The sequence below is a fragment of the Galleria mellonella genome, unplaced genomic scaffold (genome assembly GCF_026898425.1).
Source record: "Galleria mellonella isolate WM207_F2 unplaced genomic scaffold, CSIRO_AGI_GalMel_v1 utg171, whole genome shotgun sequence".
Taxonomy (NCBI): Eukaryota; Metazoa; Arthropoda; class Insecta; order Lepidoptera; family Pyralidae; genus Galleria; species Galleria mellonella.
The window spans coordinates 2,751,420-2,777,659 of NW_026442014.1; the positions used below are offsets into that span (position 1 = coordinate 2,751,420).

The 26,240-nt window shown below is 35.2% G+C and overlaps 1 protein-coding gene across 3 annotated transcripts; it reads left to right on the plus strand.

Moving 5' to 3' along the window:
- Positions 1 to 140: 140 nt before the first annotated feature.
- On the plus strand, positions 141 to 25,884 carry LOC113518474 (calcium and integrin-binding family member 3). Of its 3 annotated transcripts, none has more exons than XM_031913208.2 (5): positions 141 to 693; positions 3,164 to 3,251; positions 20,536 to 20,653; positions 21,531 to 21,658; positions 24,172 to 25,884. In XM_031913208.2, exons 2-5 carry the CDS (start codon positions 3,220 to 3,222, stop codon positions 24,407 to 24,409), a joined length of 516 nt encoding a protein of 171 aa, XP_031769068.1. In that variant the 5' UTR covers positions 141 to 693; positions 3,164 to 3,219; the 3' UTR covers positions 24,410 to 25,884. The 3 variants fall into 3 exon arrangements, with proteins under 3 accessions (XP_031769068.1, XP_031769067.1, XP_026759227.1); XM_031913207.2 differs by having other exon boundaries at positions 156 to 689; XM_026903426.3 differs by lacking the exons at positions 141 to 693; positions 3,164 to 3,251 and adding exons at positions 12,785 to 12,919; positions 16,808 to 16,842.
- Positions 25,885 to 26,240: the final 356 nt, after the last annotated feature.

Here is a 26,240-nt window from a genome sequence, read left to right on the forward strand (position 1 = left end):
ACGGAGTTATGAGGTAACAAAGATAAAAAAAAAACACAACCGAATTGAGAAACTTTATTTTTTTAAATCGATTGTTTTTTTTTTATTTTATTGACACATAAAACAGATCACAACCATAGAAAACTTAAGTAATAATTACATTTGTGATTCGGCTAGGTTATAATCCAATTACATTATGTGCACAGCTTGAGTAATTCATTAAAAGCAAACACATAAAATAAAATAAAAATACTTAAAATGTTATATAAATATGTATATAAAAGATAAAACTATATAAAAAAAAAACATATTTTTAATCATATTCTACAAAATAGAAAACAAGTTCTTCCTAAAGAGTAAAGATTGCAAAAATATATAGATATTTGTTTGTTTTTTAAATAGACATTTATTAAGACATACACATCTGAATGGTCATAAGATATTATTACTTATGATAACGTAATTGTCGTTCGTTCGTTTCGGAAACTGGCAACTCACTGTATTGTTCAATCTCGTAATCTCAGTATGACTGTACAGCAATGACCCGACGATTCTTATATACTTAGATGACATATTATTTATAATTGCATACGCTGTGTAAAACACGCTTGTGTGGATGTTCCAGTAAATTGACATTGACCGATAACCCCTTGTCACTATGTACCAGGTTTCATGTGTTATCCTAATCATATTGTGTCACACTGAAGCTTGTGAGTATGTATACTTATTATTTTTTTTTAATTAATAACGCATGTGACTTTATTCGCGGGAATTTATTTTTAACTATTTTTTTTTATGGGTGAAAATGGTATGGTAACCCCGCCTGCGCCAACGGGATACACTGGCGGAGCACCAGTGAAGGGTGATAGATGAGAATGAAAACAGGATAGTTAGCCCATCATGATGAATTCATCAGGAATTAACCATGATAGTTTTCAGGGGGAACCGCAAGGAGGTCGACCTGGTTGGGTATATTGCTAGCAATGGGATAACTATATATTTTACTATATAACTTCGTCTTTAATAAACCGATTTAGCAAATGATGTTACCGATAGATCCATTTTTGTTATCGCACGTGTAGGTAAGGATAAGAAAGATATTGCGCTCTCGTTCTGTTTCATACGTATTTCAATTGTGTCAAAAGAGTTATCACGCACATGTAGTATTTTGACATTATCATACTTTACTACAATGTTTATCAAAAAGACGTAATAAATTGTGCTATTTAAATACAGTTTCGGTAATTAAAACTACGCGTTTGCTTTTAAATAATACCTACATATCTACTTAATTCTTATTACTGCTGTCGTTTTATGTATATACAATCTGTTTTGATAGAATTCAATGAAAAAGTAAGCACGTATTGTTGTAGTTTATTTATGTATTTATACTTTTTTGTTTACACTAATAATACATAAAAAAATATGACACAGGTAAGCAAATGTACAAAGGCGAGCTTAACTTTAAAAGAGTTCTCTTCCAACATACCTAAAATGGAAAGGAACATCAATGTCAGCGGGTAGGGCGGTGTACAATATTGTAACAATTTTAGAACAAAAAAAACTTGGCAAACTTATACATCCAAGTACTTACATATTCAATTATATCACACACACACGCACACACGCACGCACACGCACACGCACACGCACACGCACACACACACACGTATGTGTGTGTGCAAACTGAGTTGTGACCATTTTGTATACGAAAGGAAAAATTATGTTACTTCTTTTAGGTATTTTCTTTTTTTTTGTATATATATATTCTTTTACTTTATATCTACTTTTGTAAGTAATGCAAATAAATTATACATCTAAATTATTCGATGTTTACTGTAAATTCTTTATATCGCATATTACATTTCATGCTATTCGCAACACTGTCTTATCCTTACGACATATAGATTAGCGTGGATTAAACGTAATCCATATTCATAGCTAAATTTAGCCCCACGAATGTACGTGTAGCTAGGGATTTAGTGTTGTTTTGTTTAGTTCCACCGCCATTAGTATGCGTACGACCACCAACCCTTTGTGAGGTGGACCCCACCTTCATTTTCGTGTAATGTAACTGTGTTGTTCTGAATAAATTACATTTTCAAGTCAAATTTGTATTTCCATCTCTTTCTTTTATCTTTTAATAGCAAAGTAAATTATATTAAGTATAATATTAAAATTCAAGACTGACTTCATGTGGAATTGTTGGAAGCATACTACAATATTATGTACACAAAAAAGAGAAGAATTGAAAGTATTTTACTTTTTTTTATACAATTTAGAATGGCAAACAAGCTGATGGCCGACTTAATGGAAAATGGTAACCGTCGCCTATAGACATGAGCAGCGCCATGGACATAACAGAGTGTACTGTTTCGCCCATGATACTCCCTATGCATTGCCATTCCTGAGGACTCAGGTGTTATTCTTCTGTACCCTGTAAATTCACTGCCTTATCTCACCTTTCAAACTAAAATACAACTATGCAAACACAACTGCTTCAGAGTAGAAACACGAATAGGACAGAGGTGAACAAGCGAACGACTTTTGTACAAAGTCTCCCTTTAATATTAATTATTATATGTTATTAATAGTCCGATTAAGGTTTTTTATACAACAATAAAAAAAAATTTGGACTGGAGAATATGTACCAGGTCAGCTTGTAAATAATAGAACCACAGCGCACTGACTAGTCTAATCCCAAACTATGTTAAAGCTTTTATTTTTTATTGGGTGAATATGGAATGATAACCCTGCCTGCGCTATCGGTATACACTGTCAGTGAATGACAGTAGCTGAAGATGAAGTTCAAGTTAGTTGGCCCATCGTCACAAATTCATTGAGAATTATTCAAGATGGTTTTCAGAGGGGATTGCGTGGAGGTCGATCCGACATAGTGTATTGTTAGCAATGGGACCATTAAAGTCTATATTAATAATATTTTTTCCCCTCTCGTGTGCTTATATTATACTATGGGTACTAGACATTTTTTTAAGTACACACATTTAATAGATAGTAAAAATACCTTGTTTACAAATGTTTTGTTTATACGGGAATCAATCCCAAAACTATGCTTACCTATCTATAGTTCTGATTTTGACTCCCTGCTTCCCATTTACCAAGTTGAACTAATACACCATTGAGGTCAAATATTCGATATAATTAACTCGTGTTTCTCTCTTAGTAAACCCGGAACTATGTCAAGCTAAACCGCGGGAGAAGCATTGCCTCATCGAATGGATGGCGCGGCATCGGTGGCCACATACTATAAGGTATATATACTTATATTCAGTCACTTAGTGCTAACTTAGTGCTGACATAAACTTCGCTTACGTTCACTTTACTGACACTAAAACTGTCTTTAAAGTTATAGTAGCATTACGTTCAGGTAGTATCTAGGTATGCTTGAGTCGTAACTGGGACATAAATCGATCAGCATGCACCGTAACGCGATGGTTTACATGTAGTTTAGCGTAAATTTGAAAAATTGGCCTCAACAGAATATCAGTGTTTTGCTCTTTTGAGGGCGAAGCAATAAACTGAGTTGTTCCCATTTTGTGTTACTATATATATATATACACGCGTGAAAGAAGGAAATTTATATTTTTTGCTTTTTTTGTTGCTTTCTTTTGTTTTTCATACTTTTATCTTTTTAACTGTGTCTGTATGACTGTATGTCTGTATTATGTGTATGTTTATTTGTGTACTGTAAGTAATGCAAGTAAATTATCTATCTATCTACCTAAATATGGTTGTAGGTTGAATTTTTTTATGCCACTTAGAATAGAAAATAAGCTGACAGCCCACCTTATGGAATGTGGTAATCATCGTCTATAAAAATGAACAGCACCATGGATATCATAGAGTATAGACACCAAGACACCCATAAATACCCTTCATGAGTTGGCATTTCTAAGCACTAAGGTGTTATACTCTGTGATTTCACTGCCATATCTCACGATTACAAAGCAAGTGACATTTGATTATAAATAATCTAAACATAAAATATAAAATTACATAGTTTAAAGTTGACAAGTTGGGTTTCGTTTGGACTGGCTGGTTCTGAATGGCTGGATCTGGCTGGCTAGTTCTAGAAAGTTGCTAATGAATGGCTAATTCTGAATGGCTAATTCTGTTGACTGTTTAGTTAGTTTGGATTTTTGTTTTTCTTGCGATCCTCGGAGTTAAATATTGTCCGAATAAGTAATTAAAGATGGACTAAGCCCATCATCATCATATCGGCCGTTAACTGTCTATTGCTGAACATGAGCCTCTCCCTTGGGGGTGAGGGGGGAGATTACCAGTAGTTGCCATGCCTTGCAGGCAGGTTGGCAATCTCAAGCTTTGATATTTTTTTAAGAGGGACGCTGCTGCCCATCCCTTGACCTATAACTACGTACTTATAATACATTCTAATTAATTATTATTCCAGATATGTATACGACTGGGTGACCCGAAACTGTTTCGAGATCAGATGGTCACACCACTGTCCTAAAGTAGCAACACCGGCAGTCACTAACAACTTTCCGAGCCAGCAGGAGTGTATGGATGAATGCGCCGGTTGGAATTAGATGCAATTAAAACTTAAATTAACGTTTAACAGTATTTTATTAGTTTTCCTATTGCTAACTGTGGGTGTAGTATGTAGTTTATTTATTTATTGGTATATCAACAGTTTATGTATAAATTGTTTTTTTTTTTATTTTATTTTGGTACGAACAGTTTTTACAAAAAAAAAATATAGTTACATTTTTTTATTTTATGTAAAAATAAACAACGAGTACGGAAATATATACAATAGTATAAATGTATATAGTTAATTTACAAAATTGAACCATACGCGTACAAAGTAAACATATAGAGAGATGAAATGATATAGTGATGAAATGATTATATAGAAAAAAAACGGATACATATAGAGTTGTAGATAATTGACATATATTACTTAATAACACAAATGTTCTATAAACATTATAAGCAAATATAATATCAAAGTGAAACAAAGTGACAGGAACACCAACCCCTCACCAGAGGGAGACTTTGTACAAAAGTCGATTCCATAAATAAAAAGATTAGACGCGACGTCGTTTTCTCAAAAACATTTAATAATTCTCATATTACCAGAGGGAGACAAAAGTAGTTTCTTTGGGTACCTCTGTCACATTCGTGTTTCTACCGTGAAGCAGTTGTGTTTGCATGACTGTGTTTTGGTTTGAAGGGTGGGATATGGCGTGAATTTACAGGGTACAGAGGAATAACATCTGAGTCCTCAGGAATGGCAACGCATGGGGGATATCATGGGCGAAACAGTATACTCTATTATGTCCGTGGTACTGCTCATGTCGATAGGCGACGGTTACCACTTTCCATCAGGTGGGCCGTCAGCTTGTTTGCTATTCTAAGTTGTATAAAAAAATCGTTAAAAATTGTAATTATTGTTATAATACAACAATTAATATAGACATGGTAATTAATGCAAACTATTTATAAATGTACACATCATTGGTTATATAATAATCATGTTATAAATATGAAATGATTTAAATGATTTGTATTTGTTACAAGAACACTACATTTAGGAAAGAGAAAAAAGATATTTGGATTGTGTGGCGGCTCTTAATGTGATGTACTAGTTTATACTTGAAGGTACGTTGTGAGTCATGGACAATATCGAGGGCCTTTATCTTTGGGTTAAGCTTATTATAAAGGAACATATTCTTGGAATAGGTTGGTGTAATCCTAAATTAGTTTTATACGAGACTGAATGTTTAGTCTAATGCTAATACTAAGAAATAGTACTATTATATATTATATATACTGTGGTTTTAAGATGACAAGTTAGCCTACTTATAATATAGGATTTAGGCTTAGTAAGGAATTCCAGTTTCTATAGAGATTATTTTCTATATAGTTTTTTCCTTTCCACCAATAAGGTGACAAAGGAAGCATACGACCCGTCTGTTGGGTTCTTGTTGAAGCGTGAATTTACTAGGTACAGAGGAATAACACCTGAGTCCTCAGGAATGGCAACGCACGGGGGGTATCATGGGCGAAACAGTATATTCTGTTATGTCCATGCTACTGCTCATGTCTATAGGCGACGGTTACCACTTTCCATCAGGTGGGCCGTCAGCTTGTTTGCAATTCTAAGTTGTATAAAAAAAAAACAGTTACCGTAGCTAATGGATAACTTCAACATCAGAGTTATGACATGCATTTTGCCGACCCTGAAGAAACTAAAACTAATATACACTCTTTTTTATAAATGCTTCATCCTAAACCACCTGCATTTACTGACTTTTTACAAACATTTAAGATCTTAAATGCAAAGACCCACCTGAGTTTGATATCTACGATTCTAAAAAACCTGTGATTTTCTAGTAATTTTACGAATGTAACGTTAAAGTATGGATTTATTATAATACTAGCTGTTGCCAGCGACTTCGTCCGCGTTTCCGTCGTTTTTCGTAAAATAAGTAGCCTATGTCCTTCCTCACGGTTCAGTGGTTTTGATGTAACAGATACATTTTCCCTTCACTGCTCTGCTCCTATTGATCGTAGCGTGGTGAAAAGTATACTATTACCTGCCAATGAATATGAAAAATAATTGTACCAAGTTTCGATAAAATCCGTCGAGTAGTTTTTGTTTCTATAACGAACATACAGACAGACATACAGACAAAAATTTTACTGATTGCATTTTTGGCATCAGCATCGATCACTAATCACCCCCTGATAGTTATTTTGGAAATATATTTCATGCTATGCTAACGGTATACGCTGGCGGGGCACTAGTGAAGGACGATAGGTGAGAATAAAAAGGCAGGCCAGTTAGACTATTGTAATAAATACACCTGGAATTCAGCACGATGATTTCCAGGGAGAACCACGTGGAGGTCAAGCTGACAGGGTATATTGCTAGCAATGAGCCTGGTAGTTCAATTACTAACAATCCCTTCCCCCTAGTATATAGTCTTTTGATAGGTGAAAATGGTATGGTAACCCCGCCTGCGCCAACGGGATACACTGACGGAGCACCAGTGAAGGGTGATTAGATAAGAATGAAAACAGGCCAGTTAGCCCATCATGATGAATTCATCAGGAATTAACCATGCTAGTTTCCAAGGAGAACCGCGAGGAGGTCGACCTGGTTGGGTATATTGCTAGCAATGGGATTCTCAGTCTCCATTATTAACAATCCCTTCCCCCTAGTATATAGTAGGTACTACTTTTTATTTCTTGTATATCAAACAAGGAGAATTTTAGTACCAATAGGGGAGATTGTTTTAAATGGGAATCTAATAGCCCCATTGCAGAGGAAACAGGGATTTTTAGTTAGATAATCACCCCATCAGGTCGACGTTCTTTTTTTTATACTACTTAGAAGGGCAAACAAGCTGACGGCCCACTTGATGGAAAGTGGTAACCGTCGCCTATATACATAAGCAGTACCATGGACATAACAGAGACATATACTGTTTCACCCATGATACCCCCCATGCGTTTCCATTCCTGAGGACTCAGGTGTTATTGCTCTTTACCCAGTAAATTCACGCCATATCCCACCCTTCAAACCGAAACACAGCCAAGGAAACACAGCTGCTGAAACACGAATGCGACAAAGGTACCCAAGCAATCGACCTTTATACAAAGTCTCCCTCTGGAAAACGTTCACGCAGTCCCCTCTGAAAATCTTGTAGAATTCATCACGATGGGCTAACTGACTTGCTTTGGTGCTCATTATTTATCTCTTATTGCTGCTCCACCAACGTATACGAATTGATAGAAAACAGATACATCAATCTAGAATAGTCCGTTTCGTATATTTCATTTGCACGAATGTGCCTGTTTTTACCAATGGAGCGATCTGCAAACTCAAGGGAGGGTTTACTGATGAAGGTCGCAAGATTGAGATTTTGTTGGGCTAGCCATCCGTCACAAATAATACGTTTTCCGGTTTCAAAGCCACGCAATGTCTATAACAGGGAAATACGGAATTTCGTGACGTCCTTAGGGATATTTCGCGAACCTCTGTTTGTAATAAGGTAGATTCTTTGTAATACATGAACATATGGCTGAAATAAATGATACTACTTTGTAATGCGTGTTGTGTAGAAGGATTATATTTCTTTTTCAGCTTACTTCAAGGAGATTATCAATAAGGGAGGGGTACTTTACGCAAAGTCTGCGAAGAGGGTGCAACATGAAAATTTACTGATAAAGTGAATAAAGGCAGGAAAATAAAGTTTTTTAATATTATATTTTCCCGTCTATTACAACAAATAAAAGCAGAGATGAAGTCTCTTTACTTTATGACACAGTGGCGCCCCAATCGGAATAAATTGGCAATAAATTTCCCCATCCCATTTTATTATTACTACTAGCGATCCGGCCCGGTTTTGAACGGATATATAAATTTTTCTAAAATAATATAGCCTATATTAATCTCTAATAGTCTAGCCTTTTATAGGTGAAATAATTTTTAAAATCGATTGAGTAGTTTTTTAGTTTATCCATTAGGTACAAATAAAAAATCAAATCTTTTATTTTTGTAATATTAGTATAGATTTTATTATTTAGATACCGTGTGTCTGTGTGGGCCCGGTATAGAATGGACTCCTTTCTCTCTCATGGGTGTCGCAAGAGACGACTAAGGGAACTTAATGGTCGACGGATAAGCTGCAACGTCCCTTTTTAAACATCACCCAAGCCTATTCATCACCATCATCATTTCAGCCATTATCCGTCCACTGCTGGACATAAGCATCCCCCATAGACTGCCATAGAGCCTATTATTATTATTAAAAGACTGGGTTTTTCAGGCAAATAAATCTGTGACACTGCGAACTTTCCGTAATCTTTTGTGCTCGCCCTTTTTTAAAGTTCGCTCCTAATTCCTATCAGTGATAGGAATATTAAGATGTTTTTTGTAGCGATGTTTTTTATCTCCACAGGATATAAAGTATATTTTCCAAATGAGATATATCATCTATGAGTGGGCTACAGACACAAGTGCTGCGGCGTTTCTTCCTCATTGTGATAAAATTTGTAAACACTTTTTGGGGATAAGCCTAGTTAGGCCATGTACTTGTTTAGTTTGCAGTATCCAGTGAGGGCCCTTATTAATACACACATACAATTTTTACTCAAAAGATTTAATTTCTTAGAGTAATTTTCTGAAAACTCCTTAATCAAAACTTTTGACAAAAGCCTAACTGAAATTGCCAACCCGCCTGCTATACAAGTACTGGCAAAACCCACTTTATGGGGAACGCCTATGTTTAGCAGTTTTTTGATGGGTGAAAATGGTGTGGTAACCTGCTGCACTAACGGTATACGCTGGCAGAGCACCAGTGAAGGGTGATAGATGAGAATGAAAACAGACCAGTTAGCCCATCATGATGAATTCATCAGGAATTAACCATGATAGTTGCCAGGGGGAACCGCGAGGAGGTCGACCTGGTTGGGTATATTGCTAGCAATGGGATTCTCAGTCTCCATTACTAACAATCCTTTTCCCCCCATATGTTTAGCAGTAGACAGTTAATCGCCGATATGATCTTCATCACCATATCAGCCTTTAGCCCTCCTTCAAATTTTACCAACATAAATTTTTACTCTAAATTGTGAAAACTATATTCAATCTGGCAACACTGACTAGTATACAATATTAATTGCCTATTACGACCAGTCATATATACTGCTAATTCACCGGTATTCAACCAAAATCGACGAGTTGATTGTTGATTCTACCAATCAAATTTTGTCGACAAGCTTTCACTAGCTTCACAAATTCAACCCTTCTGTAAGTGTTGATTTATGATCAACGTAACGTTTACTCAGCCATTTGAATTTACACGTGTGTATTCGCAAATTAAATCAAACAATATGTTTTGTGAATGCGGAGGCAGCGAAATAGGTCTGTTTGAACGCTCCGTTTGGTTTTCCATTGTTTCTGCCTACCTCAATGAGAAACAGGTGATATAATATGTATCCTATTTTATAAAGATGGCGACATACCTGTGTTGATTGGAAAGCAAAAAATGACTTTTCTCGTAGTACCTACCTATCTACTACCTACCTACCAACCTACTAAAGGTTTGTTACTAAAGTCATCATCATCATCATATCACTGTTGAACATAGGTCTTTCCCACACTATATCAGCCGTTAAATGTCCATTGCTGTATATAGGTCTCCCTCATAAAGGAAATTTTGTCAATAATTGTGATGCTTGGATGGCGGATTGACACTGCTGCTTATCACTCGATCAAAGTTCTGTTAGTTTGTTAATTGCCTTTTACGACTCCCACGTGAATGGAAGGGAGGCCCCATTCTGTGCTGGGATCACACGGCAAAAGTTACTAAACTACTATGTGCATAATTCATTTGCGTGAACACCTCTCTGCCACTCACATTTCTGTAATTATGCTTGAATAGCTGTGCTTCGGTTTGAAGAGACTGATTTGACAGTGAAATTGCAGGATATCGAGGTATCACGTCTTTACGTCTTAGTACTCAAAGTACTAAGATGACTACTAGCTAATACTACGGTGGTAGAATTTTTTTTTGTGAAATTTTTTTAATGGGTGACAATGGAATGGTAACCCCACAGTGAAGGATTATAGATGAGGATGAAGCAGATCAGTTAGCCCATCGTGACGAATTCTACAAGAATTGTTCACGATGGTTTCCAGGGGGAACCACGTAGAGGTCGACCTGATAGGGTGATATTGATTAATGAGGTTGTTAAATCTCATTATCAAATATTCTCATATCTCATTATCATAATCATAACAAACCCTTTCCCCCCGGTAGAATAAGCATTACACTGTATGTTGTAATGCTTATACTACCGCCGTATGTTACTCGTACAATTTGTGACGGTTACCACTATCCATCAGGTAGGGCATAAGCTAGTTTACTCTAATATGTTAAATAAAAAAGATGCAGTTGAGCCGAAAATTCAGTCTACTAAAGACAGACACCCTGCACACTTGTTGCTAATGTCACATTACAATGAAATTGTAGGTCTGTCGGTAGCTTTATAGCGAGGGATCGAGCGAGCTTCGTTGCGATCCGTTTCTCTTAATATTATATGATCCTCTCATAATAATATCAATTATATAACAATTATACAGCAATAAATGAAAGTCGTTTAAAATTACAAAAAAAAAGTACATGTAAAAAAGTCTTATTGAACTAAGTAATAATATATCTTATTGGAATATTCAAAAACAGTTTTTCATACAGTGTCTATTTTTTAATTAATATTTTTTTTGTTGCTTTGGTATTGTCGATCACTAAATTAATTCTACAATTCCCTCATAATTTATTATAGCATAGCATGAAATGGATCAATTTTATCGTTACATAAAATACAATAAAAAAGTAAAAACTATGCAATATTATGCATTTATGTTTCAACCGTGAAGCAGTTGTGTTTGCATGGCTGTGTTTCGGTTTGAAGGGTGGGATATGGCGTGAATTTACTGGGTACAGAGGAATAACACCTGAGTCCTCAGGATTGGCAACGCATGGGGAGTATCATGGGCGAAACAATATACTCTGTTATGTCCATGGTACTGCTCATGTCTATAGGCGACGGTCACCACTTACCATCAGGTGGGCCGTCAGCTTGTTTGCCATTCTAAGTTGTATAAAAAAAATATGTGATGACGCTTTTAATTTTCACTGTAAGGGTGGACAATATATAACAATACAATACATATTAAGGCTGCACACGCGACGGTCGCTTAAAAATGGAGTAACTTTTCCCGTTTTCCCAACATTTCGCTTCACTGCTCTGCTCCTATTGATCGTAGCGTGAAAAGTATACTATAACCTGCCCAGGAGTATAAAGAATAATTGTACCAAGTAGTTTTTGTTTCTATAACGAACATACAGACAGACGGACAAAAATTTTACTGATTGCATTTTTGGCATCGATCACTAATCACCCCCTGATAGTTACTTTGGAAATATATTCCATGTACAGAATTGACCTCTCTACAGATTTAATATAAGTATAGAAGATATAATTATAGTATGAAATTATAGTAAAGTTTTTAAGTCTGAAACAAACGCCAAGTCTAGCAACTATTAATGTCTGTAACAAACTTAAAGTGACTGAAGTAATTATACACTAATATGATAAATAGTTAATTAATTTCTAAACACAACATTCACCAATTTATTTGAATAAATTTTTTTCCTAAGAGCTGAAAAGGTGCGGCGTTAAATAGCACATTGCCGTGCTAACGACACAGAGAACAAACGTACAGAGACTAACCTAAAATAAATTGCATTATTTCACCAAAAAAAATTACTTCAGGCTTATAAAAACAGATTTAATAAAAAAAGAGTATCTTTAGTCAATGGAAATGAACAGAGGCGAGCCATAATTTGACCGGGACCACATCCCGGCATAGAATAGGCCACCTCTTCCTTTCCCGTGGGTGTCGTAAGCGGTGACTAAAGGGGTGAAGGATAGGTAGCAGCTTCCCTCTTAAAACATCTCTAAATCGATTTTTTTTTTATTATTGCACAGAAATACACTACTACTAACGAATAATTGCAAGTGATTGTCTCAAAAAGTTTTATTTAAATGAAATCTATATGCAGAATATAACATCGCTGTAATGTCGAATATTTATCGCCGTTCCCATTTCTCATTTTGCTTTTGTATTTTTTGTCCAACATAATATTACACAAGAGTCGTCCTTGGCCGCTTGACAAGTCTATAGCTTCATTACTCTGTCCTGCACACGCCCTAATCCCACTGAACGCCCGCAGACAGTGTTTTGTGTCTGTGCGGGCAACAGGCTTTTTACTTTTACTATCTTTTGTTAAATTATTTACCATTTTTTTTTACGCTTACATTTCATAAAATGGGCAACAAAGTCGTCACGTTCACGGAACAACAATTGGAAGATTATCAGGTATGAATTCGTGTCATACTCATAATGTTTATTTCCTATGACATATTGGCGGCAGAAATAACATGCTATAATGTTTTATTGATTTGAGGAATTACATATCTACTGTTATCTACGCACTTACACGTTGTTGAAAATAAGTTTTTATAATACTAGCCCTGCACGCGACTTCGCCTGCTTTTGATGTAAGTATCATTGCCTATACCAATTAATCAATGTATGCCAAATTTATGCCAATCAACTTCGTCATGAGAGGTGAAAAGGGATTGTTAGTAATAGAGTCAAACAGCCCCATTGCTTGCAATATCAGATCGACCACCACGCGGTTCTCCTTGACCGTCCATCGTAGCTAACTGTTGTGGAATTCGTCACGATGCACTAACTGATCTGCTTTCATTCTCACTGGTGTCCTACCAGTGTATACCGATAGCGCAACCAGATGGCAATTCCATTTTTTTTTATTTATTTACACTTTATTGCACCATTTAAAAAATAAATAAATACAGTAAATAATAATGATAAATGCTGTAAAAGACGACCTTATCGCTAAACAATCTCTTTTAGACAACCTTTGGGTAGAAGTTTCTTTCCATTCTATCCCATTAATGAAAACTTTGTCATGAGATATATTTCCTGTTTGTTCCTGAATGATCCCAGTTCCCCTACCTATCTTCGTTGCTGCTTCCAATTCTTACCACCACTCTCAAGACCTTTGCCTAAACCACTTAAGGGTATTGAAGCTTCCCACTTGCATAACTCAGGTTTATGGGTACCTCCTTTGATTTTAGTGCTGCACAACTGTAAAATAAACTCCCTTTATACATTCAAAGTTTGATTCAAAGTAGTTCCTCTATGGATTCTTCAAAAAACGATACGATATGATACTGTATTTCTGAGTGCAATAAAGAATATTTACATTTATAAATTTCATACATATCTGTTGAGCCATTAAATTGACAAGAGATAACTAATAAACGCAATTAGGTAGTTGCAAATGTTTTAAACTTGTTGCAAAAGAATCATTAAAAATTTTAATGTTTTAACATAACCTAAACTAACTTAATTATTTCTCAAAAGAGGATACCTTGTATTGTGAGAAATAAAACAAAAAAAATTTTGAAGCACTTATGAGCACTATAAATAGAATTTTACCATTGGATTTTAGCCACAACAGAATATCAGTGTTTTGCTCTTTTGAGGGTAAAGCAATAAGCTGAGTTGTGACCATTTTGTGTGTGTTTTTTTTAATGGATGATAATGGAGTGTTAACCCCGCCTGCATTAACGGTATACGCTGGCGGGGCACCTGTGAGAGACGGATAGGTGAGGACGATAAAGCAAGTCAGTTAGCCCATCGTGACGAATTCAATGATAAATTAGTCACGATGGTTTCCAGGGGAAACCGCGTGGAGGTCGACCAGATAAGGTATATTGATAGCAAAGCTGCTATTTGTGTACTATAAGTGATGCATATAAATTATCTATTTATATGTCTAATTTTTTATGTTTATTACTTCGTTCGAGTAAACGACGTTAGATCATGTTTACGCGGAGCAAGCGTGCAGTACCAGCCTCAACGTTATACGTTCTAAACTTTGAAATGTCAACACGAATCATAACATATTTCTTGTTAGAAATAACTTTTGTAATAAAGTAAATACATGTTTCGGTTACGTTTTCGACTCTTTATAGCGGAAGTCAAAATTATGTTTATTTTTCATGTATAAGTCTACATTACTCGCTTATTACCATATAGCTTTATACAGGTGAAAGAACTTTTTAAATCGATTAAATAGCTTATTGATATTCACCTTTGGGGGTGTTACCACGCGTGACAGGCGGGTTAGTAACCGAAAATAGGCTTTTTAGTTTATAAACAAACAAATCTTTCCTTTTTATAAAGTTTTTCATTTAAAAAAAAGTCCACGTGTAAAATTAGTCTTAACTTGGTACCTTTCCTAATTTTTATAACGGGTGAAAATGGAATGGTTACCCTACCCGCGCTATCGGTATACACAGACGGGGTACCAGTGGATGATGATAGGTGAGGATGAATGCAGGTCAGTTGGTCCACCATGATGAATTCGACAAGAATTAACCATGATGGCTTCCACGGGGAACAGCGTGGAGGACGACCTGAGAGAGTACATTGCTAGCAATGGAGTTATTAAACCTTGTTTTTAACAATCCCTTTCCCCTTTATACCCTGTAATTACCAAATCTCACCCTTCAAACCGAAACATAACTATACAAACACAATTGCTTCACAGCAGAAATAAGAATGGAGCAGAGTTACTCAAGCAGACGACTTTCGTACAGTCTCCCTCTGGTGAACATTAGTGTAGCAATTGTAAATTAGGATATCATAGGCGAAACCCATGATATCCCCCATGCGTTGCCATTCCTAAGGACTAAGGTGTTATTTTTTTTTATACAACTTAGATTGGTAAGTAGTATAAAAAAAAAAATTGGCAAACAAGCTGACGGCCCACCTGATGGAAAGTGGAGTCACCTATAGACATAAGCAGTACCATGGACATAACAGAGAATACTGTTTCGCCCATGATACCCCCCATGCGTTGCCATTCCTGAGGGCTCAGGTGTTATTCCTCTGTACCCAGCAAATTCACGCCCTGTTATGCCTGTTAGCGGAAATCAGAATATTTTTTAAGTGACGTCCCAATAGGTACTGATGTAAGACTTCCCTCCGTCCTTCCATATAGATAGATCAATGCATAATATATAATTTTCCGATCAATCATTCACTTTAGTGTCTACTATATTCGACTCAAGTTCGTTCAATATTGTTATTTTTTTTATTTGTTTATTTTTTTTTTAATAAGGCACACATAACAAATTATAACCTTTGTTAGGTTTATATATAGGTAATTATGGTGTTAATGCTAGGTTATAATTCAAAAACATGTGTACACAACTTGATTAACATTTAAACATAACATTTCAATTTCGACACGTGGAAGACATAATAATTTGTAAACGTTATATACATATAATTTACATTAAAAGAAATTTAAACCATAAAACTATCACCACACAAGAAAAACAGCCCAGCCTTAGGATGGCCTTAACATGGGGATGGCCTTAACAACATTATATATTGGGGTCGATCAATTAACACGATCCTTATACTGTAGGTGGATTTATTCAGGGCTATTCTAGTATTATTGTTATACTTGTGTGAGTCCTGGCATATAATAGGGCATCCCTTTCTTTCCAGTGGGTATGTAAAAAGGGACTCATAAACGGGTCAACTTTTTATCAGCTAATTGTCGAATTGGCGGGAAAGGGATTGTTAGTAATGGAGACTAAAAATCCCATTGCTAGCAATATACCTAACCAGGTCGACCTCCACGCGGTTCCCCCTGGAAACTGTCATGATTAATTCTTCATGATGAATTCATCATGATAGGCTAACTGGCCTGTTTTCGTTCTCATCGATCACCCTTCACTGGTGCTCCGCCAGCGTATCCCGTTAGCGCGGGCGGGGTTACCAATCCATTTTCATCCAACAAAAAAAAATTGTCAAATTAGCTGACTCGTTTTTTTATCAATTTTCTATTTACTTACGTATATAATGTATTTTGATGTATTATTTCATAAATAAAATGAGTATTTACGCATGGCGGTATCATGGGCAAAATAGTATACTCTGTTATGTCCATGGTACTGCTCAGCAGCAACAGCGACGGTTACCACATTCCATCAGGTAGGCCGTCAGCTCATTTGCTATTCTAAGTTGCATAAAAAAAAGGAGAGAAATTATATTCTTTATATTTATAAATATAAATAGACAAATATAGATTTATTAATCTATTAAAAAAGTAATTAATGTAAATTAAATAATGGTTTTATTGTATCTTTTCATCTATAGGACTGTACATTTTTTACGAGGAAAGAAATACTCAGGTAAGTCGTTTACTGTAATTATATCCATTTCAACTGCAATTACGTGATAGTCGTCTAAGAAAGTAGTTACCTAGCTATACTACAATAAATTTTATTATTCAATTACTTTATATAACTATCCAGTTATTCTAAAAGTAATAAACTAGACAGCTTGATATTATCAACTGAAGAAATAACCTGTTAAATAAAGATCGAAAACCGCTACAAGTTTTTTGTAAGTCCCACAAGTATTTATTTTTAAATATATGTAAAATTCAGTGTTACCATGTATGTGTACAATACATTTTACTGTCCAATTACTATATATATAGTATCCAGTTATTCTAAAAGTATTAAAATAGACAGCTCGATGTAATCAACTAAAGAAATAATCTGTTAAATAAAGATCGAAAACCACTACAGGTTTTTTGTAAATTCCATAAGTATTTATTTAAATACTAGCGGCCCGTCCCGGCGTCGCACGGGTGGATATTTTTAACATTTCCCTTCACTGCTCTGCTCCTATTGATCGTAGCGTGATCGAAAGTATACTATAGCCTGCCCAGGAGTATGAAGAATAATTGTACCAAGTTTCGTTAAAATCCGTCAAGTAATTTTTGTTTCTATAACGAACATACAGACAGACAGACAAAAATTTTACTGATTGCATTTTTGGCATCAGTATCGATCACTAATCACCCCCTGATAGTTAATTTGGAAATATATTTCATGTACAAAATTGACCTCTCTACAGATTTATTATAAGTATAGATAATGAGAAATGCAGTGTTACCATATTTTCATCCAGTATGTATGTACACTGATGCTTCAAAGGTAAATTGTTTAACACCTACTTACTAACACAGATAGCATGAAGGCATTGTTGCTTTATAGTGATTAAATGTATATTTCTTTTGCCAAATAACTGAGCATCCGTAGTAGTTTTTTAGTTTAGTACGTATTTATGGGATATATAGGAATATGGATAAATTAGATGAAGTGACGACCTCAAATGCAATATGATAAATATGATAGGAATATGGGTGAGATATCGCAGTGAATTTGGAGGCATAACACCTTAGTCTTCAGTAATGCCAACGAGTGAATGACACCATGGACGTTACCATGTGTCTTATGATGTTAATGACCCTGTTCATGTCTAAAGGCAAAGGTTACGACTTTCCATTCAGTGGAGCCGTCAGATTACTTACTATTTTAAGATACATAAAGGAAATGAAAAAAGTCATTGTGCCTTTTTTTAATGGGTGAAAATATAAAGTTACTCGTAACCCATCGGTATACATTGGTAGAACATCAGTGAGAGATGATAGGCGAGAATGAAAACGGGCAGTTAGTCAATCGTGACGAATTCAACAAGAATTAACCACGATGGTTTTCAGGGGAAACCGCGTGGCGGTATATTAATGGTAGCAATGGGGCTGTTAGAACCAATTACTAACAATCCCTTGCCCCCTCCCCGCCCGCATTATGCCTTTTACAATTGTCTTAAAAATAAGAAGTTCTATTTCGAATGTATGCAATAGAATGATGTAGGGGTGGGAGAGGAATTGTTATGCGGACTAGTAGTCTTATTGATAGCAATATACCCTGTCAGATCGACCTCTACATGGTCCCCCCTGGAAACCATCATGCTGAATTCCACGTGTATTCATCACGATAGGCTAACTGACCTGCTCTTCCACTCTCTCCTATCATCTTCCACTGGTGCCTTGTCAGCGTTTACCATCCCACGCAGGTGGGATTTCATTATAATTTCTTAAAATAGAATGATGTAACTATTGTGTAAATGGTTGGCCCATTTACAGAGTAGTTATTAATCAACCTCAAATTAACAAATGTCTGTCCGATATTAGATATCACTCGGCCGAGACAAATTGCCCCCATTGGAAGTGCCTCTGATGGGAGTGGTAAACAAGCTGGCAGGCCGTCTAATGGAAAATAGGTTGTGTCGTATATGCGTTGCGGCATTTACCACTACTGAAAATTAAGGGGATTGCTGTGTATATACATACAAAATAAAATTTTCAAATAAAACCCTAACAATATAGAAAATAAAAAGGTTTCACAACTCAAATAAACTATTATTAATTAAAATTGATATTGAATGCTCTTTTCCTGATTTTTAACGCATCTTAATAGAAGAGATTTATTTATTTTCTTATTAATTCTTTATTGACCACATTAAAAAAAATTGTATCCAAAAAATCTATCCAATTGACATAAATATGTATACATATATATAAGATTAAACTGTACGGCTATATACCTATATTTTATAATGTTACTTCTATCAAGCCGGCGTCATTTAAAACGAAAAACGATTATATGAACTCTTTGTAATCAGTTTGTTAAATTTGAACTTTTAACACTATAAACTAGCTAGGTTGTTTATAATATTTATTATATATATTTATAGTTGGAAAATTAATCTATGTAACCACTAAGGATGCATATATTATTTTTCCAATTTTGTCAATATAAGGGTAATGCCGACTCCAATTTAACTTAGTGATTTTTTATTACCAAAGATTTCCTCGTTCTTAGTTAATTACTTACTCGATGGCCACAGACAAAATATGTCTATGTTTGTGAGTTATAATTTCATAGATAAAGGATAACGTACGATTCATGCGTACTACAAAAAATAAGTATGATACAACAGAAAGACAAGATTTTTTGAAATTATATCTTTTAATAAAATGTATGTAACACCACACACGACATTACTTTCAAAACCATAAACGAAAAGGCTTTTTTGTATATGCAAAACTCCGTACAATTAAGAGTTTACTTAAATTCGTTTGGGTTCTGTGCCTAATTATGAGGAAGTTTTCGAAGTCGATCTTTTTTGGGATTTTGATCTCTTTGGGCATTGCATAAAGGTTAATATATATAGGCACATTTATAACACATTGTAATGTATTTTTAATGGATTTTTTATATAGGTGATCTGCATAAAAAATGGTACCTTATAGATAATATTTGAACAGAAAATGGTTTCATTCACTTTGCCAGATCAGCAAATGGTCATTATTTCAATTTTATATTCCTTTTCTTTTATATTAAGACCTGCCCACTATGTACTTCTTATTATGACAAATTGTGAATTGTTAATCTTTGTCGGGTGCCCACGATACAGATTCGCCTAGTGTGGGGCTCATTGTATCTTGTTTGTAACGTTGTGTTTTTGTCAAATAATAAATTTCTATTCCGTTCATTTTTTATTGAATTTCGACGTTTGGTGGGTTGTTTCTACCTTAATTGTAATTTTTTGTCTCTACTATTTTTTTATAACATAGGGGGCAAACGAGCATGCGACTCACCTGATGGTAAGTGACTACCGCTGCCCATAATCACCCACAATACCAAAGGCATTAAAAGTGTGCTGTCGGTCTTTTAAAAAAGAATATGCTCTTTTTTTGAAGGTTATGATGTCGTATCAATTCGGAAATACTGCTGCTGAAAGTTGAGATTCCAAAGAGTGGTTGTGCGTGGAAGAAAGTGATTTTAAAAGATTAAAAGAGTTAAATTACTTAAATATTTTCATAATATAAATTATATTATAATAATATACTGTTATAATGTCAAAAATATCTCATCTCCATACACAGTTAAAGATTACAAAAGCTAAATTTACCTGTAGAGAAACTGCAATAAATAGATTAAACTGCAAGTACCTATTTCTTTTCGTAGGGTATTCAAACGTTTTCGAGAGGTCAACCCCGAATTGGTTCCGAAGAGAATGACGGAAAACCAAGCGCACACAATAGCTGTACCTGTAGAAGAAATAGAAAAACTCCCAGAACTAAAAGTACGTACTACTATTTTACTACATTTTTTACACGATTGCACGAAACAGAAGTGTAATTCTTTATAAGTTTCATGTTTATAAGTAAGTTTTTATACCACCATAAATTCTAAATGCCTAAACATATTTGGATGTATGGGACATCGTTCGAATCTTTACATAATCCAGAGTAACACGGACTGTATTTTCAGTGTTTAGTTGTATTTGTGTAATGTTTGTTACCTCAAAACTCGTGTCAGTTCTAAACCGATTTGGAAAACTCTTTTTTCATATGAAAGGATATATTTACATTTGGTCTCATAACAATTTTATCAAAATTGTTTTCTAGTTTACTTTTTTAATAAAAATTCAACATTGTGAAACACATTTTTATTGTTAAATAGTTCGATATTAGCAGTCATGTTTTTTGTTTGTAAAACAAAATATACTTGCTTAATGGATGAAAATAGAATGATAATACTACCAGTAAATATTGTATTATAACGTTACCTTGACAGTGTACTAGCAATAGCTGTTAGGTAAGGGTATTACAATAGGTAAATTGACCAATCATGATGAATTCTACAGAAATTAACGTTAAAATTGGTCCATTCGAGAAATTTACCAACGATTCCAACGACCAACGACCTTTTACCAGCAATGAATCGCATAGAGTTTGACCCGGCAGGATATATTCTTAATAATGAGACTGCATGTATCAATTTTTTGCCCAATATAACCTAATTACGCTCAAAGTGCCTAATTGACTCTCACTAGATTTTAAATTCCGAATTTCTAATGTTGATGTTAAAAAAAGTATAGATTTGTGATGGAAAAAAGTATAAAGTCTAAGTAGTATTGCTATTTATTTATTGTCTAAAATTATAATGCTCGTCGCCAGGAGAACCCATTCAAGCGTCGCATTTGTCAAGTGTTCTCCCACGATGGTTCTGGCAACTTGACTTTTGAAGATTTCTTGGATATGATGTCCGTGTTCAGCGAAGCAGCACCACGGGACATCAAAGCTTGGTAAGATACCCTGAAACAAATATTTTGTTAATAGAAAGAAATATTTCTATTCAGGTAAATTTAGATTTTATAATTTTTTGAATAGTAATTTTTTTCATTATTTTACCGCCAAAAAAGAACCAATAGAAATTTTCAATTTTTTTATTTCTTATTTTTAATTAAATGGACTTCTGTTAGTATAATTAAATGTGATTCATTATGGTAACCCATTAATTCTATCAAATAATGGGATTGTATAAAATGTACAATATTGTCTAATATGTGTATATTGTCACAATATATTTCACTGTTTCCTGTGGTTTTGCACGCGTGAATCCCTACATAAATTATCATACATATGTGTGACTAAATTTCATTCAAAGCCATTTATGCCATTTAATCGTAATTGCGTAACAAACATACAACTGTCTTTGCAATCTTTCACCTTTTCAATATTAGTAGAATGGAAAAAATTATAACCAGATTGATTTACCTGTATTTTATCACGACTATTCATGATTAAGTATGGTCCCAAATGTAAAGGTCCCAAAACTATTCGAGTCGAAATATAATGTGTATCATTGACATATTAATAAAAGAAACAACTTATGCATTTTTAATAATAAAATATTATAATATGCATATTACTATGTCCCTGAATATAATATTACATGTATTATCTCTATGTAGTTACAGGCAGTAAATGGCATTTATTATTTACTGGTTGTATTCCGCGGTTTCGCTCACATATTTTTTTTTAATTTGACTATTGTACTTATACATACTTAATACTTAAAATTATTATCCTTAATGTTTTGTTCTGTTAATTATCTTAATTATACAATACCTACTTGTACAACAATTAGTCCATCACCCTAAGGTTGTCTTGTAAAGATTGCTCTCAGCAATAAGACCGCCTTAATATACTTATACAATTGTATCGTTATATTAATTGTTTTGTTTATTCCCTATATTTTACAATGCAAATAAAGTTTTTTTTTTTATACAACTTATGTAGAATGGCCAACAAGCTGACGGCCCATCTGATGGAAAATGGTGACCATCGCCTATAGACATGACCAGTACCGTGTACATAACAGAGTATACTGTTTCGCCCATAATACCCCCCATGCGTTGCCATTCCTGAGGATTCAGGTGTTATTCCTCTGTACCCAGTAAATTCACGCCATATCTCACCCTTCAAACCGAATTACAGCCATGCAAACACAACTGCTTCACGGTTGAAACACGAATGGGACAGAGGTACCCAAGCAATCGACTTTTGTACAAAGTCTCCCTCTGGTGTCGCGATATTTACGCGAGTTCGTCCGCGTGACCTGGACATGTTCATTTACCGGGATAAAAAGTAGCCTCTATCCTTGTCTATCCCATTTAGTACGTATATACTAAATTTCATTGTATTTAATTAAGCCGTCAAGGCGCTACGAGGCAACGAACAAAACATACAATCTCACTTTCACATTTATGATATTGGTAAGGAAAAGATTAAATAGATACTTAAAATCCAATATTTTCACGGCACACCTGCCTCTCCTCCCACAGTCGATAGTCACGAAAATATAACTCAAGCCAATCCTAAATATAGCCGTCAATGCACGGAATTTAAGAGTAAATACTGTTTATGTGTCCTTCTGTATTATATGGGGGGGGGGAGTGAATGTTACTTATTATATCCGCATTACTAACAATCTCTTCCCCCTTTAGCTACTGTGTTAGGTTGACTGGAAGAAATCTCTTTTAGAGATAATTTAAAAAAACTATGGTTTCCAGGGGAAACCACGTAGAGGTCGACCTGATAGGGTATATTGCTAGTACCATTACTAGTCTATTTAACTCCATTACTAACAATCCCTTTCCCCCCGAAGCAGTTGTGTTTGCATGGCTGTGTATCGGTTTGAAGGATGGGATGTGGCAGTGAATTGACAGAGTACAGAGGAATAACACCTGAGTCCTCAGGAATGGCAACGCATGGGGGGTATCATGGGCGAAACAGTATACTCTGTTATGTCCATGGTACTGCTCATGTTTATAAGCGGCGGTTACCACTTTCCCTCAGGTGGACCGTCAGCTTGTTTGCCATTCTAAGTTGTATAAAAAAAAAGATAAATTCGCTTTTGCTTTGTTACTAAATTGTTAATACTGTATGTTTTAGTGCAATAAAGAATATATAATAATATGCCTTCACGCTGACGGAGTCATGAATAAGCACTGGTGAATCTTTTTTTTTATACAACTTAGAATGGCAAACAAGCTGACGGCCCACCTGATGGAAAGTAGTAACCGTCACCTATAGACATGAGCAGTACCATGGACATAACAGAGTATACTATTCCACCCATGATACCCCCCATGCGTTGCCATTCCTGAAGACTCAGGTGTTATTCCTCCACAGCCATGCAAACACAACTGCTTCACGGTTGAAACACGAATGGGACAGAGGTACACAAGCAATCGACTTATGTACAAAGTCTCCCTCTGGTGAATCTATAATAAATGATTATCTAACATTCCAGGTACGCCTTCCGTATATATGATCTGGACGACGACATGTATATAGGACGTGAGGACTTGTTGGAAGCGACTCGTTTGCTCACCAAAGGCGAGTTACACCCACAGGAACGTGACGACATAGTAGCTAGCGTGCTCGACGAGGCCGACGTCGACGGCGACGGGCGACTGTCCTTTATGGACTTCGAACATGTCGTAGTTCGTGCACCGGACTTCCTGTCCACTTTTCATATCCGCGTATAATGTAACTGAAGCAAGAAAGAAGAGAAAGGAATGAAACCTTATTTTTATTATAAAACACTCTATGTTTTGAGAATTAATAAAAGAAAAAATATTTTTTTCCCGAAATACGCAGAATGTCGGATACGCCAAATGTAGAATTCCGTTTCGATTTATTTGCGATAGGTAACGGAATGCAAAAAATTAATGACCTGCCGCAGTATCATCGTCATTGTTCACATCTTGTCGTCAACAACTCTGAATGGCAAACAAAACTGAAGACTGTTGGTATATATATTTTTTTATGGATAACAATGGAGTGGTAACCCTGCCTGCGGTAACAGTATACGCTGGCGAGGCACCAATAACTGTTGATAGGTGAGAAGCATAGGCAAGTCAGTTAGCTTATTGTTATGAATACATAAGGAATTCAGCATGATGATTTCCAGCGATGACCATATGAAGGTCGACCTGACAGGGTATATTGCTAGCAATGGGACTGGTAGTCGGCATTACTAACAATCCTTTTCCCCTGATGGAAAATGGTACATACAGTACAATCATAAATATGAACAGCACCATGGACACCACAGATAACACCATCACTCTATAGTATCCCTCATATGTTGCTATTTCTAAAGACTAAAGAGTTATGCCTTCGTACCCTGTAATTTCCCTGATCACTATTCAAACCGAAACATAACCTTGAAGGCACAGCAACAAACATGGAAGTGTGAAAGAATGAGATGTGAGTACCCAGACTTACTCTCTTTAAACATTCCTCGACACCAAAAATCTCCCTCAATTCTTATTCTTATGCAATAAAAACTACCAAAATGCCAAATACTACTATTAACATTTGACATTTTCGTAGTTTTTATTATATTTGGTAGGGTATAAATACTGTATGTGTATATACCTTTTTTTTTTATATGACTTAGAATGACAAACAAGCTGACGGCCCACCTGATGGAAAGTGGTAACTGTCGCCTATAGACATGAGCAGTACCATGGACATAACAGTACACACACATACTGTTTCGCCCATGATACCCCCATATGTTGCCATTCCTACTGATATCAAAAAACACAGGTTATTCGTAAAAATTAAAACCTCCACTATACCAATTATAACTATTATAGTACTGTGTTAATTTCTTTTAAATTAGGAATTTAGTGCGAAAGAAAAAAAAAAAAGAAAAAACTAAAAAATATTTTATTTTTAAATGACTGAGAATGGCTTCGTAACTACGCTAGTGCTGTCGCTGGTGCTGTCAAGATGAAAACAGGTCATTTAGCCCATCGTGACAAATTCCATAAGAATTAAATATAACGGTTTCCAGGGGGAACCGAGCGGAAGTCGACGTGATAAGGTACATTGCTAACAATGGGGCTGTTAGACCCTATTACTAACAATCCCTTTCCCCTCAAATATCTCATTAGCTAAAATAAGTTTATGAGACGTTTAACATTTTTATGAATAAAGAAATATTTTTTTAGCAAATTACATATATATATATATATATATATACATATATATATATATATATATATGTATATGTATTATAAACGTAGGATAACTTCCACTAGATGGAGTAAGGACCTCAAATGCATTGCAAGAATTCATGTCATTGGATACAGGTGGCTCAGGACCATTCTTTATGACAGTGTATAGGAGAGGCCTATATTCAGCACAGCTAATAGCTGAGACGGTGATGATGACGATGATTATGTATTGGAGTACCCTAATCATTATTTAAAAACAACAAATAATAGCGAAAGACCTTTTTTTGTAAAAACTGACGTGAAGAATAGATTTAATAAAATTTCGTTTCTACCAACTGCCTTGTTATTT